A 15576-nucleotide genomic window follows, 5' to 3' on the forward strand; every position below is an offset into this window, starting at 1 on the left:
TCCCTGGATCCCAGCTCTCTGGGCAGTAAACAGCACTGCCCTTTCCTCTTATCTCTCACTAGTCTCACTATGCCAGGCTGAAGTCAGAGGCCTCTGCAGAGAGACAAATCTCTTCTTGCTTGCTATGCTAATAGTAACAGCTTCTTCTTCTTAATCTCCTGTCACATCTAGGAAGCTGCAAAAATACCAGTAATATTTAAAATGAATGGCTTCTTTTCAGTCTACACTAATGATTTACCTTAGGGTCAGGGGAAAATATGTGCCAGGATTTATGTGTGCCATTATTATGTGTTAGCTTTGCTAACATTCAGTTCCTTGTGAATCAAGTGCCAAGGTCATGCTCTCATCATTGTCTTTTTCTCAGCTGTTTCCAAGAGCAGGTTTCACCCTCTCCACTGTCAACAATAATTTATTCTGCTGTTTGCTCTTCCCTCTGTAACTTTGTGTCTTCAGTTTGTTTCTATTTCCTTGTAAATCCCAGGGGTGGTTAAGCAATACCCATAGAGTTTGATATTCAGGCAGCATTTTCAGCAATGGCTTTGCAGAGTCACGCTTGCTCATATTTTGCAATTTCCAAAGCATCTAATGATTTGGTTCTTTTTCAGTCAGGCTGAAATAAATATAAATGCCAAGGCAAATCAAACATCCTCTGCCATTCTAAGTTTACCCCTACTTTCTCATATTCTGAAGCTGCTATTTGGTGGAAATTATAGAACTGAGATAGATAATCTTTAATAATTATGGAAAGGAAGAAAGTATAATAATTATGAAGTTAAGGTACTAAGTAGACAAATGTCAATGGAGGCAATCTAGGATCTATCTTTTATGTCATCCTCTAACATAGCAACTGGAAGGGCAGGGAAAGAACTAAAAAACCCAAAATACTAAAGAACTAATACTGAAGAACTAAAAAAAAAAAATCAAAGATTTTACAGCAAAACCATGTAAGTAACTATTATAAACCTTTATGACATAAAGAACTGTGTGGGTCAAATAGCACAAAGGGATAACAAAAAGCTCCAGGGAAATTCTTGAAAAGTAAGTAAATTCCCCAATTGCTGTGATGTTTAAGAAGGTCTCCATACCTTTGCTGTAAGCTCCTGGGAATGGATGGAGTCATACCAGATTATCTGATGAGTTAAATCACTGTAGGTCCACTAAAGCCAAAAGCCATGCTAAGCAGTGATCTGGCCACTTTGATGTATTTGCCAAAGTGTCATGTGGATAGGTGCACTTCCTTCTCGTGTTTTAAGAGAGGAGGCATAATTATATAGGTAAGAATAAAAACTCCAGTATTGCCTTAGACTGTAAGCTTGCCTAGGCCAGTTCCTGGCTGGCTGTTCACATTCTAGGAAGGACCATACAAAATAGTGCAAGTAAAGCCATCCTTCTTTCCATATGCACTTCCATCTTCTGCTCTCAGTAGTTTAGGAAGTTCCTAAGCCAGAGCTCCTATACTACTGATACATTACTTTTTCTGGCCTGTCTGCAGCATTCTGTTTTCTTTTTTGTCTGTGAAAAAAAATCTTCCTTCTGTAAATTTCAAATGTGCTGCTGAATTTCATCAGGAGCCCCTTAATTTCACTTTTGTCAGAAACAGTGATTAATCATTTCCTATTCATATCTTCTGTGGTATTCCCAAATATAAATGTATAGTACTTTAGTTATAACTGCCCAGCTATCTCCTTTCCATTCTGTATAGTCCTAAATGGGCCAGGGTGTTACTGAAATACACCTGAATTGCTCTAGGAAGCAACACTGAAGACATTGAAGTGTTTGAATGACTTAACCATATATTCTCCTTCCTTGTAGATATGACCAGCATTCCTCCCTTTGAATCTCTTTGGAGCTGTGATTCCCTGCAGCCCCGAGCATCGCAGGCCTCTTTTGCTGAGGAGATAGACCAGAAATCTGTGTTCCTTGCACCTGGTTTCAGAGAGGTGTGTCAGACAGGACCTTCCAAACATGTCCTCTCTTCAGCAAACATAGTCCTCGCCAATGACACCTTTACTGAGAACAGCAAGGATAAACCTCTGCTTTCCCAGAGCATGCTGAAGCTCATGTCTGACCCATCAAGCTGGAATCTCTCCACAGAGAAAAATGTATTTCCAGCCATAAGTCCTGAACATGGTTTAGGGTGCTCTGGTCCCATATCACTGGACCCCCCAGCTGAGACCACAAGAATTCTTGAGGCTTTGACTTTCCAATCATCTTTGGAAGGAAGTAGTGCTGTGAGCACCTTGCAACAAGTGGGTTTGGATGGCACCCATTTCTCTGATGATTTGAGTGCCAGATTCCATTCTCACCGGCTGGACTCCTCTTCCTCAGGAGAAATAATGAGCATGCTTGAGGGCCATCTCCAAACTGCTGAGCCACCTCTGGTTGTATCAACGTCAGCTATTACAGCACATTCCTTCTATCCAGGGAGGGAGTGCAGCCTTGGGACTAGTATGACCTTTCCAAAAATACGAGCACCCAATACACCAAGAGACAGTATCCAACTAGCCAAGAGACATCACAGCCAACCACAGTCAGGGGCTAATTCTTTCCATCATGTAATGCACTTAGAGACTAGCACTTTTCAGCCCATAACAGACCCTCCAGTCAGCTGTGGGCATGTGGAGGAGACAGACATTGATGATGATGGAGTAATGGAGAAGATGGAGACAGTATGTGGCCTGCTGAGGGGAGAAGCTGGAACGTGTGAGGGAATGTACCACTTACCTGCAGAGCAAAGAGAAGCTGTGAGTTCTGAGGCTGGCACACTTGACCTGGGATGTAAACCTCCCACACCACCACTGCACCGATTCCCATCATGGGTAAGAAATGCAAGGGAAACGCTATGAGAAGTGCTGCTAATCTTTGTGCCCCATAGTTAGGCTGCAACAGCTCTTGGCCTCAAGGAATTGTTACCTGTGGGCATCACAGGTTACATTCCTGAGCCACCAAGTCAGTTTGAGATCATGGGGCATGCTGGTTTTGTTGACAGTTTTTTGTTTTAATTCTTGTTGTGGTTTTAAACCAGTAACTAAAAAAATTACTTATTTCTTGCTGTGAGATATGGATTAGAACAAGAGCAAAACAGGCTTAAAACTTAAAAGGAATAAAGAAAGTTTATTAACAAACTATAATAATAAGAACACCAGAATAAACTTCCAGAAAACCCTTTTTATCCCCTACTACCCACCATTCCCTTGTTCACATGACAACAGAGATAAAACTTTTGGAACTTTGGTGGTTAAAACAGTCCCAATTCCTGCTACAGTCTTTTCATCAGTCTTTGTAGAGAAACAGAAGTCTCTTTCTGTTAATCTATGGAGTGTCTCACAAGAAAACTATTTCCGCTATAGTTTTCTATTGCCCTGATGTCAGCTGCCCAGAAGTGCTGTCATCAGATTTTCTCCCATTTCACATCACTCTGAGGTGTGTTATGGGCCATAAGTCTAGGGATGTCATTTTAAGGATGAGTTATTCAAAGGCAAAAGTCTTCTTTATCTGTCTCTGTGAGCTTCACTAGAAAACAGTTTTCTCATTGCCCCCCAAGGCTTCAAATCTTCGCTTCACTGTTCCAGCACTTCACTGTATCGCAATTACTCTACTTTTTACTCAAAATTTACTTTGAACACTCTATTCATCCCTATATACTGTTATGAATTAAAGGACTTTTTTTCAAGACCTTATTGTCCATTTCCATAGCTTCAACAGAAAGGTATTTCAGCTCATAAAAGCATTTTCTTATTCTCTACCTTTTCTGAAGCTTCTTTTTCTTTACTGTCTCTAATAGTTTATAAAGTCTCTTTACATGTTGATCACTCTCTTTTTCTCTCTCTGGATAAAAGGGTTAATCTGCAAGTCTCATCTGGGTAATGAAAAGTTTAAAATCTTGCCCAAGCTTTGTAGATGGTTTTGTGATCTCTGCCAGAGAAGGAGCTGGAGCTGTCTGCGATGGAAGATTCTTCATGGCTGCTCTGGAGAGTGTGGTCACTGTCTCAGCACGCCGCAGGTCAAGAGCTTTTTTTTCCTTTCTTTACTCGGCAGTCTCTGGTGAATTCCATCACGGCAAAAACTGCAGCCAAGCCAGGGACCGGCCTGGCCTGGCCAGAGCCTGGGGTGAAGCCCCGCAGGCCCCATCTCCCGGCCGGGAGCCACGGCAGGCCCAGCCCAGCCCCTGCCTGGGCCACATGGCCTGGACAGGGAACGAGAGGCCAGCTGGAGCTCTGTTACCTTTCACAGCCAGGAAACAAAGAGCACAGAAGTGCCGTGACTTTACATTTTAAGGTAGGGTTCATAAGTTGATCCCACTTTTCAATGGTCAAAACTGCTGTCAATTCCCAGTAATGACTGATAATTGGTCAGGAGAAAAGACTCCCATCAGTCCCCAGCAACTTCAACTTCCTTAGCTCCCAAAACCACCTTAAAGATAAAGTCACCTCATGACAATTCTTTATAAGGGGAAAAAAAGTCCATTAAAAAAACAGTCATAGGAATAAAAATGAAAATGTACTGCATTGTGGTATATCATTATATGGGTCATCAAAAGTTAATCCTTAGTTCTGGTGTCTGTGTTTAAGATAGAAAAATTAATCATAAATGCAGTGGACCAGATCAGATAGCTCCAGAGTGAGAAAAAGCTGTGGATACTAGAATAGATACATGGATTAGATTTCAGCATTCCTATCTCATGGTATGCTCCTGCTGTTAGGAAAATTTTGTGACAATCTTTGGTAAAGTGAATATACATGCCATGTTGTTTTTTCTTACAGTTACTTGTGAGGTCAGATAGATATATTGTTTTTTAGTCCTAGAATTGTTCAGGATGGAAAAAGGAGCCTTCTCCTCATTCACTGAACAGGTCACCTGTCGTAGAAAGAGATCAGGTTGGTCAAGCAGGACTTGCCTTTCACAAACCCATGCTGTGTGGGCATGGTCCCCTGGTTGTCCTGCATGTGTTGTGTGATGGCACTCGGAATGGTCTGCTCCATGAGCATCCCCAGCACCAAGGTCTGGATCTCAGGCCTGTAGTTCCCAGATCCTCCTCTGGCCCTTGTAGATGGTGCCACGTTTGCCAGGTTCCTGTCAGCTGGGACCTCTCTGGGTGACCAGGGCTGCAGGTAACTGGTGGGCAGTGCCTCAGTGAGCTCTTCTGACAGCTCCTCAGTACCCCCAGGGGGATCCCACCTGGCCCCACAGACCTCTGTGTGTGTCTAGGTGGCAAAACAGGTCACTGGGCATTCCCCTTGTGTTATGGGAGCTTCATTCTGCTCCACATCCATGTCCTCCAGCTCAGAGGGCTGGCTACTTGGAGAACAACTGGTTTTACCATCAAAGACTGAGGCAAAGAGGGCATTGACTACCTCTGTTTCTTCCTCATTCTTTGTCACTGTTTCCCACTCATATACAATAAAGGATGGAGATTCTCTTTTTGTTTCATGTATTCTCTATTTGTTTCTTCTTAATATTCTATTTGTTTCTTTTTTCTTATGTGTTTATAGAAGACTTTTATTGTCTTTTACTGCAGTAGCCATATGAAGGTCTACTTGGGCTTTAGTCCTCCTAATTTTTTCACTGCATAATTTTATGGTGAGTTTGTAGCCCTCCTGAGTCACCTGCCCCTTCATCCAAAGGTCACAAAGTATGAGTTCAGCCAAAGCTCTCTGATCAGACAGGCTGGTCTTCCTCATTGTCTCATCTTTCGACATATTCAGATGACCTGCTCCTGCACCTTAAAGATATCCTTCTTGAAGAATGTTCAGTCTTGCTGAATTCCTTGTCCATCAGTACTGACTCCTAAGGGACTCCACCAACTAGGTTCAAACAGGCCAACCTGACAAACATAGTGAAATTCAATGTAGTATCAAAAAAGATGACTCTAATTTGCTTTTTTAAAGGCATGGGCAAACAAATGATTTATTGAAACTACGAAGTCAAGTACTCATTGTTAATTCTTATGCCTTACAAAATTTTTTTGTGTACTTGACTTTACAATCTTAAGTATTTTCATGTATATGTATTATGTGTATTATTTCATAGTGAATTTTGGTTGTGTGCTTTAAGGAGCACCAAGAGATTTCCTAGATTTGAGGTTTATCCATTTCACACTGGTTGATGTTTTAGTCATAACTCTGCATCTAGATACAGAGTTGGGTTCCTGCTCTGGAATTTTTAGCAATTCATGAAGTGCTTGGAGATCATTTGAACTGAAAGCTCTGTATGTTGTTGTAACTGAGACACAGACTTATTGAGATCATTCCAGGCATTTCTTTCATTCTCTTATTACAGAATGGGCATCCTGTGCAGCTCGTGACTCAATGAATTGTTCTGGTATAGGGCTGTTCTTAATTAATTTTAATGCATTGTTTATAATTTAGAAAAAAACCCATCTCTTTCCACGCTGTGATATAGTAATTTATAGATAATTGTGTGTAGGTGTTCCAGTGTGTGGATGTCACCTCTGTAGTTGGGAATTTGCACACAGTAACACACTTCCATTAGTGGTCATTCAAACAACATACGGAGTAGATAGAATTCAGTTATCTTTCTTAGAGAGCCCCTCCTTCCTGCCCCAAGGTGTGACTGTGGTGTGATTCTGTGACATGGGCATTTCTGTCTGTAAGAATTTCATTTTTGCCTGATCATTGTTGTTTGTGGTGTTTTTGTTCCAGGAGAGCCGAATCTATGCTGTGGCCGAGTCTGGCATGAGGGTGTCTGAAATGGCCATGGTGAATGAGACTTCCAGCTGCTGTAAGTTGTAGACTAGATCCATCCTTAGAGGGGGTTCATGGTGACAGTGTGGGACCTGAGCTCCTGGCTGTTCACATTTCTTCATTTCCTTGCCCATTTTCAAAGTAAATTTGACCTCATAGGTAGCCTCTCTAAAGGAAGGGAGGAGGATGTATCTAATTCTGGGGATGGTTGGTGCTGGGCTGTTTGTGCCTCTACATTCAGGGACATCTTCAGGGATTCCATTATCTCCTCCATCAGTTTTGCGGCCAGTCTTCTGCCTCTGCATGTCTTTGGCCTGTTTTCAGTCTTCTGATTCACCATCACCTTTGCCTGTTAGGGCTTTTTTCTGTTTGTACCTGGTACACCAGATTGCCATTGTACGATGGGGAGCGGAGGGTGGGTAATGCGTCATACAGGCTGAATGAAGGGAACATTGCAACTGTCTCTGGGAATTGTATGGAATTAATAACACATCTCCTGACCTTTCTGAAGCCAGACTGTCCAGGATGGCAGTTCTCCATGTGCTTCTCCATTAAAACCTCCTCCTTTTCACCAGTTTGTATTATTTGCTCTCTTGCTTTCTCTGAATTTCCCCAGTTTCCAATTTCTCGTGTTCAGCTTCTGGGCCATTTACCTATCTCATCTACAGAAATGTCACAGTGCCAGTCTACACTACGCTGAAGGGGGTAAGGAGTTACCTCACTTTTCCTGTTGTGGAAAGCATGGTCCAGGGCTGCTAGTAATTTGAGACAAAACAGGATGGAACTGTGAAGTGAAGGAAACAAAATTAGAGAATGTCAGGAAGTATTGGACATCAAAAGAATGCAGAAAGAGTAGCAAATGTTAAAATTATTTAAGAACACAGAACATTGCCACAAGTTTTGGTCCAGGAAGTTGCAGTGTGCATTATGGAACCTAGAGGTGACAGTGGGTGTAGCCTAAGGAATGAAATGAAACATAAGGGTCATGGAAGAGTAGGAGGGTGTAACCAGAGGAGACCCAAACAGGTCAGATTAGAGAGTCCAGCTTGGAAGTTCTCAGATTAGAGAGGGAGGAACTGAGGAACCCTGGGGCAGAAGTGGCCAAGGCAGTGTGGAAATGAAGGGGTATGGGTTGCTCTGTCTCCTGATTGAGGGGGGGGATTATCCTGGGGAAATTATTATCCTGGTGAAACTCTTCTCTCACACACTAACCATACAGGTCTGTTTTCCAGAAAGCCACACAGATCAGCAATGTGCCTTTCTTAGATGAGTCTTCAGGCTCTGATGATGACTGTGGGTCCCATGCCAGCTTCAGGACTTCAACTGCTGGATCCGAGAACAGGAAAGCTAGCATGCCAGGCAGCCCTCGTGCTGTGAAGAGAGGTAAAGTGGGAGTATTGCTGCTGAGCAGGATGAACTTTGTCATCAGAGCAAAGATGGCTTGAACACCATCATGAGTGACAGGCAAATGCTCAGCCAGAGTGATGCTAACAAAGAGTTCTCCCAGAATGTGTGCAGACATCAACAGTAGAAACCTGTTCTTGTAGATGGTATTTACTGCTGATAGATTTCCACTCAGGCAGTGGCTAAACTAAGACTGTGGGAAGGATTGCCCTCCCAAATTCATCATGTATCCAATCATCCTGACCTTTGCTGTGACTTCTCCATGGAAGGAAGCTAGTACTGACACAATGCAGAAAATGCTTTTTTGTCTTTGTCATTAATAATTTCTTTTTGTCTTTGTCATTGGTAATTTTTTGACCAGTAAGTACATCTCACATGTCTTTGAGAAACATCAGGTACTATGAGACCTGACTGGGACTGTTTTTCTTGCCTGCTGGGAGGGCTAAACTGGTTGTTGAATAGAATTTTTGTTACCAAAGAGAGATTTGTTACCAAATTTTGTTGGTTATCTCTAAAATAGAGTCTTATTTCATGTAGTCTTAACTTCTGTTGTGATGCATTGGCAGATTTGCCTGTGCACTGCCATGTGATAATGTGTTCTTACCTGTAAAAGATTCACAGAAAGCAAAGCCCCATTGCTAGTGAAGAAGCCTTTTCCTTAGTTGAAATCAGAAGGGGTTAAGACTTTATAATGGATGTCCCCAGATGAAAACAAGCTGTCTCTCCTTCAGATGAGAAGTCTGTTAATTTTTTTTAAAATATATATTTTAATCTGGTTTTATTCAGCAATAGATTTATTTCACTGTCAGTATCCAAAACTCACTTTTTACTACTTGTCTTCCTAGGGAAATAAAAAGAGGCCTCAGAAGTCACGTTATTGGGGTGTGAGTTTCCAAAGTCTGATCTGATTTGTCCTTCTTGAACATAAAAAAAAAGCCTTAATGGTGAATGCAGAAACTTTTTTGGAGTGTACAATATTCAGTGCATGCTTTGTCTAGCCACGACTCTAATTCCTTACTTTATTTTGAACAGGTGTATCTGTGTCCTCACTGAGCTCTGAGAGTGACTATGCCATCCCTCCTGATGCCTACTCCTTGGATGGTGACTATTCAGAGCCAGAACATAAGCTACAGCGAACATCTTCCTATTCCACTGATGGTGGAATCTGCACTGTAAGTCTTGCACTGTAACTGCTATGCTGCACTTGCAAAGGGGTGCAAACAGAGCCTTGGCCTTAAGAGAGAAAAGTGTAACTACAGTATATAGAGTAATCCCCCAGTGAAATGATCTTTGTTGGCTGCTACTAACAAAATAGAAAATTATGGGAGATGAAGCAAATGTCTGGGCTCAATTTAAACACACTTTCATGTGTATTTTGAGAGGCGCAAGATGACCTCCTTTCCCCTCTGCTTTGTCCTCCAGGAACCCATGGAGAAATCAGGCTACTTGCTGAAAATGGGCAGCCAGGTAAAGACATGGAAAAGACGATGGTTTGTTCTCAGAAACAGACAAATCATGTACTACAAGTCCCCGGTAAGTCACTGGACTACATTTCCTCCCCTCTAGACACTCAGAAATTTAATATACTGAAAAAACATTATTGGTTAGACATGTCACTATTCTGAAAAGCATTACAAACATTAGAAAGATTCACTGTATGCATCAAATGAAGAACAAAGGTATTTGTAGACTTGTCACTTAACAAGTGTCCAGTTGAATCTTTGAAAACTTGAATCTTGAAAACTTCCAAAGGTAGAAATTCAGCCACCATCTTGGTACCTATTGTATGTTGTACTGCCTTCCCACTTAGAAAGGTTTTGGTTTGTTGGTGTTTGTTTGGGCTTGCTTTTGTTTTATTAATCATAATGTCCAATCTGAACACCAGCATTTATTATCACTGCCCTTGTTATATTGTCTGCCACTATTGAGGAGATTTTTGCAATGGGATCACACGGTCTCATATTTCACCTGGCAGCCTGGGGCTGTCCATTCCAGCTCACGAATGCAGACTCCAACCTGCACGTGCATATTATACTGTATTTAAATAATCTAAGAGCCATCTGAGGTTTCCTATTGAAAAAATTATTTGCTTTTCTTTCCTCAGAGTGATGTTATCCACAAACCACAAGGGCAGCTGGAGCTGAATTCTTCATGCCAAATTTTCAGGGGTGAAGGGTCCCAAACATTCCAGGTAGGTGTTGCTTTTTTTTATCCTATACATAACCATACAGTCAGTAGCTGGGTGAGGGAGCACTTAATTCAGGCTTAATGGTACTGTGTGTCTCAATTGATATGAGCTAATTTTATCTGGTCTCTATTTCCTGGCACAAAACAGGCAGTTAGTCTGATTAATAATGAGGAAAGAACTAAATTGTAACCCAAGTACACCCTTTTGAAATAGAAAGAAATTTGTATTTTTGTCCTGTTTTACACCATAATACTTTCCTTTTTTTGCAGGAGTTAGAGCTTGAAATCTGTGGGGGAAAATGATTCTTAGAGCAATTAAAACCAGCTAGTACCTAGGATCTTTCTGAGAGGCTTCTCTCACAAGATCTCAAGCCTGACTTTACATGCAGGAGGAGGAGGATCTAAAGAAACATCTGAATAGTTTGATTCCTTTTAGAATTTGACTTCTAACATATTAGAAGTCAGCCCATCACTGGATTCACTTTTAAATCATTATTAACTTAATAAGAAAGGCAGCATTAAAGTTTCTTTTGTACTTTGAAAGTTACATGGCCTAGCTTCTGAGCTACCTTTTGCCCTTATGGAACTGAAGTTGCTAAGGCCTAATACAATTAGATTTATAGCATCTTTCCTCTCAGTCACAGGGTAGTGAAGGCAAAATGCAAAACAAAGTGAAGGCAGCAAAACCTCATATTTATGTAATCACCTTTAAAATGAAAAACTAGCAGCAGCACTGAGAAACAAGAAAGGATGAGAGAAGACACAAAGCCACAGTATCCAACAGAAACAGCAAGAAAGCTTGTGGAAATTGATTCATCTGAGTTTTGTTTTTTTCACTTGGGCTTTGAGGATTAGCACCTTTTTTCTTACCCTCAAAAAAATCTCTCCTGAATGGATATGTATGGGATAAAGAAACTCAGCAACTGAAGAAAAGATTTTTAGGTGTGCAGCTTCATACTTTCTCACTCCTTTTCCTTTCAGCTTGTGACAGAAAAGAGAACCTACTTCCTGACAGCAGACTCTCCCAACATCCTGGAGGAATGGATTCATGTCCTACAGAGTATCCTGAGAGTACAAGTGAGCGGACCTGCTGGTGTTCCTCACAGTGATGCTAAACCTACTGTGAAAGGCTGGCTCACCAAGGTAAAATAATATTTAATACTTCATGTTTAGCTCAGAATTGACAGTGTACCAACTTCTTGGTTTGCACAGCAAATGTGAGCAACAAATTAGTATTTTGATACTCTCCGTAAGAGTAGGGAAAGAAGGAAAAGTGGCTGTAGATTTCTGTATTTCAGAGTGAAACATTAATATAAGTGATAAGGGATGGGACAAACAAAAAAAATATTTTTTTAAAAAAAATGGTAAAAAACCATGGCATTCTGAATGTCACATCTAATTGATCTTTAACTTGGTGATATAGGAGAGTTTCAAAAAAATGGCTTGTATGGTTTCAGGCTAGCATTTAGTTCTGTCATAACAGATTGTAGGTTCATTGGTACAAAGTAGAATGGCTGAAAATTCTTAGTCTTTATATAATTTCCATAGATTAGTTTGACATTGCAACCTACTGTGGATATTTTAATATAATTCTTGTCAGGTTCTAAAATGGCTAAGGATAACCTACATCTGAAGGTTATTCATCTGCAATAGGAAACAGCTGTCTAGACTATAGGTTGGTCTTTTCTTGCTGAGATGAACTGCTTTGTTTTCATAATCTTTAAAAGGTTATCCTTAATATTGTATTCCAGTATACAGAAATTATAAGTTTTTATGAATGAGTAAAACGCTTCACAAAATCTTAGACCCATTCTCACAAACACGTATCTTCCATGCACTTGGGTGGGATGTACTTGCCCGTTTTTGGAAGGGGTGCCCTGTATGTTCTGAGAGGAGCTTATTTTAGCATAGAACAAATGATATATGCAAAGTTTTAAGGGAGAGTTGAATTGAAAGTTGAAGTCCTAGAGAGTCATTCTGGCAATACTGCTGATACTAAAAACATTATGTGTTTGTCCTCCTTACAGGTCAAGCATGGTCACTCTAAGCTGGTCTGGTGTGCACTGATTGGAAAAACTTTCTACTATTATCGAAATCATGAAGATAAGGTAATTTCTTTTTCTCCTTTTATTCTTGGACCCTCCTTTCCCATTTCTTATGAAGTTTTCTTTACTGTTACTGCTTCTGTGTCTCAGGTCCTTCTTGGTTGTACTTCTTTTCTAACAGCACCTGTTCCACTAAGAGAATCAATATTTTCCCTGATTTTATCTTTTTAAGCTTAAATGACAGCAGACTTAAAAGGCAAGTGATTTCTCTTTCTCAGATGACACTGTACCTTGTTCCTCACGTTCTCCACTTCGTCTTGTGTAGCCTTTGAGCAGACTTTTATACAGCTGCTGATAGATCCTGCATTATCATCATGAAAACAGATAGTAACAACATTTGGGAAGAGGGAAGCAATCAGTGTAATGTGCTTCCATTTCTGGACACCTTGCCCAATGGTCCATTACTTTGTCTTGGTGATGTCAAACCCAAGTTTCAGAATATCAAAAAATACTGTGACTCATATTTGGGATTGACCTCCAGAGTTAGCACAGCAGATAGCCTCTCTTTTGTCTGAATCTAACTACTTACGAAATTTTAAAAGTATTTCTTTTCCAGTAGCCAGCAGAAAGTCTGACCAGGGTCAGAAAACAGTGGTTCAAGATACTAAGCAACTGACCCTCAAGTGTGATGGGAAGAAAGCAGTATCTTTTGGGGAAAAAAAATCTTTTTATTTGCTTAGTCTCATTTTACTTGGCTTTTCTTTCCCAGTGTTCCCTGTCCATACTGGGAGATGAATTACATTTATCTAATGTGCTTCTGCTCCTCATAGTGTCCTTTAGGGCATCTGCCTCTGCGTGAGTCCAAGGTGGAAGAAGTAGACCGTTCCTGTGACTCTGATGAAGATTATGAAACCACTGGTGGAGGACTTCTCTCATCCCACTGTACACTGGTGATTCACCCACAGGACCAGAGTCCCACATATTTACTTATCCGCACCAAACAGGAGAAGGTATAAAAAGCAGCCTTTTTTCGGGACAGCAAGAGTCTTTTGGTAACAATGAGCAAATGGGTCATACAGGCTTAACCTGTTGGTAGAAAACAGGTCTGAATTGACCCATATTGTTCTCATCCTTGTGCCTAGAACACCTGGCTGTACCATCTGACTGTTGCAGCTGGTAGCAGTAATGCCGCGGTGGGCACATCATACGAACAGCTCATTGGAAAGCTACTGGATGCAGAGGGAGACCCTAGTAAGTAAGCACCACAAACTCTTCCATGGTAGCAAAGCAGAAGGAAGAATAATTTCAATTCCCAGTTTAATCCTGTCTAAGGTGTGAGGGAAGGGGATTCTCAGTAGTACATCATATGGTATGATGTCCTTCTCCCCTTGTTCTCAGACAAGTCCATCACATTGTCATGTCATTTATCAGAGCCTCTGAAATGTCTGTAATAGTAATTCAAATTCAAATAATGGACTGGAGCTTTAATTTTTCCCTGTCTTTGTTGGTCTTGATTTTCCTTTGCAGGAAATCTTGACCATACAAACAAGTGCTCTTTTCTCTAAATACACTCAAACACACTTGCCTTCCCATCTGTTTCTCTGTTTGCACATATAAACTCTTACATATACATCCACGCTTGTCTGCTACTCCTATTGATACCTGCTTATGCATTTATGTTTGTGCACCATGTTCTCAAATATATATTAACATTTGCATTCATCTTTAAAACTCTCTTCTTGCACTCTTACATATTCTGGACCCATATGTGAAGCTTGCTTCCTGTTGGATAGTGACTTGCACTAACAAATTCCCCCATTGCAGGCAGCTGCTGTGGCAGGGTTTGTGTTTCTGGTTTGAACACACACCTGAGCAGCTTCTCACTAGAATCCAGCTAATAAAAAGCTCTGATGTAGCAGGACCGAGGATGCCAATACTTCTTTCTGATGGTGACTAATGCTGTTGGTGACCCCTTATCCATGGTGGCTTTGCTGAAATCGATGAAGTGTCACCAAAGCTAGTGTGGCCTATTGCAGTGCTGCTTCTTTGGGTGCTTTGCCATCTCAGCAAGGCTCCTTGTCAACATGGACACTGTTCTCTCTCTCCTGTTTCTGACACTGCATGTTTTTGCCCATCTGCTACCTCAGATTCTCCTCTGTGGAAGCATCCTATGTTGTGCTACAGTAAAGATGGGTTGCACACATCCCTCACTACTCTGCCATCAGAGGCTCTACAGACTGAAGCCCTGAAACTTTTTAAGGTATTTAAAGGGACATTGCATGGTTTTCAGTTATTTTGCTCTGTTGTTGGGGCAGTAACATTGTTTGGTCATGTTGTACAACCAAAGTTGCATTTACTGTCATTATGGGTTGCTTTAGACTGACCTGCTGGTTCATTTAATTACAAGAGAACTGTTGGATTTTAAGTGTCATTCATTCTTTGGAGGTTTAACTTTTCCTGTGCAGAATCTAGGTTTAGGATTAGTTCTACCCAGACTTTACGCTTAAAAATTAGCTTTTTCTACCTCTTTCCTCTCAAGTAGCTGGATTGAAAGAAACAGAAACAATTCACTGGCAAACTCAGTCGTGTCAGTAAAACCAGTGGTGAAGCTGCTGGAGATGACATTTTACAAGTATAAGATCAGGAATGAGACTGAACAGTGTGAACACGGTAAAACACAGGCATGGAAAGCAGGAAGCATATTTTCCCCTCAGTTCCCTTGCTGACTTGTAAGTTCCTTAGGCCGGGGGAGGTTGAGTAAATTTTTTAGTTGCCATAACTAAGGAAGGAGGAAAAGGAATTAAGTATTTGCTCTCTTCCCTCCTCTCAAGGTTATTTATTAACTGTCTGTAAGTTAATAAATACATCTGGTGAACCTGACCTGGAAAGTACCAGAGAAAAGTTGCTGTATTTGTGGCATTAACTTCTACCCTTTTACAGTCCTGTCAGCTGTTCATCAATGTTCCTGTGGAGGCATCCTCTATTGATTACCATGTGTCACTTGCCCAGACAGCACTGCAGGTGTGCTTGACACATACCGAGCTGCAGAATGAAATTTACTGTCAGCTTGTTAAACAGACCAGCTGCCGACAACCCCAAAACCACTCAGTCATTCAGGTCAGTTCCTCTTATTTAGTGCAACTGTGCAAAAGCTTTCCACTTAATCCCATGTTTTTAATTAGTAGCTATTGGACTGGTTCTCCTAAAATAGTGCTTGTGCTAAAGGTGTGCTGGGG

The 15576-nt window shown here is 41.1% G+C and overlaps 1 protein-coding gene across 5 annotated transcripts in view; it reads left to right on the forward strand.

Moving 5' to 3' along the window:
* Positions 1-15576, forward strand: part of PLEKHH1 (pleckstrin homology, MyTH4 and FERM domain containing H1) — a 55159-nt gene that overhangs the window by 23635 nt on the left and 15948 nt on the right. For 4 of the 5 annotated variants that reach the window (XR_015772996.1, XM_088058226.1, XM_088058227.1 and 1 more), the window contains exons 7-19: positions 1813-2819; positions 6663-6741; positions 7321-7409; positions 7937-8087; positions 9141-9280; positions 9531-9641; positions 10213-10299; positions 11277-11438; positions 12323-12403; positions 13171-13350; positions 13483-13591; positions 14488-14600; positions 15281-15457. Coding sequence is in view for 4 of the 5 variants with exons in the window: in XM_088058226.1 (XP_087914352.1) it covers positions 1813-2819; positions 6663-6741; positions 7321-7409; positions 7937-8087; positions 9141-9280; positions 9531-9641; positions 10213-10299; positions 11277-11438; positions 12323-12403; positions 13171-13350; positions 13483-13591; positions 14488-14600; positions 15281-15457 (2486 nt within the window). In the remaining variant the exon portion in view is untranslated. The remainder of the gene's footprint in view (positions 1-1812; positions 2820-6662; positions 6742-7320; positions 7410-7936; positions 8088-9140; positions 9281-9530; positions 9642-10212; positions 10300-11276; positions 11439-12322; positions 12404-13170; positions 13351-13482; positions 13592-14487; positions 14601-15280; positions 15458-15576) is intronic. The other variant, XM_088058228.1, reaches the window with a different exon arrangement.

The sequence above is a fragment of the Pseudopodoces humilis genome, chromosome 7, assembly GCF_049639895.1.
Source record: "Pseudopodoces humilis isolate 2021_Gansu_Grassland_sample_001 chromosome 7, ASM4963989v1, whole genome shotgun sequence".
Lineage (NCBI taxonomy): Eukaryota > Metazoa > Chordata > Aves > Passeriformes > Paridae > Pseudopodoces > Pseudopodoces humilis.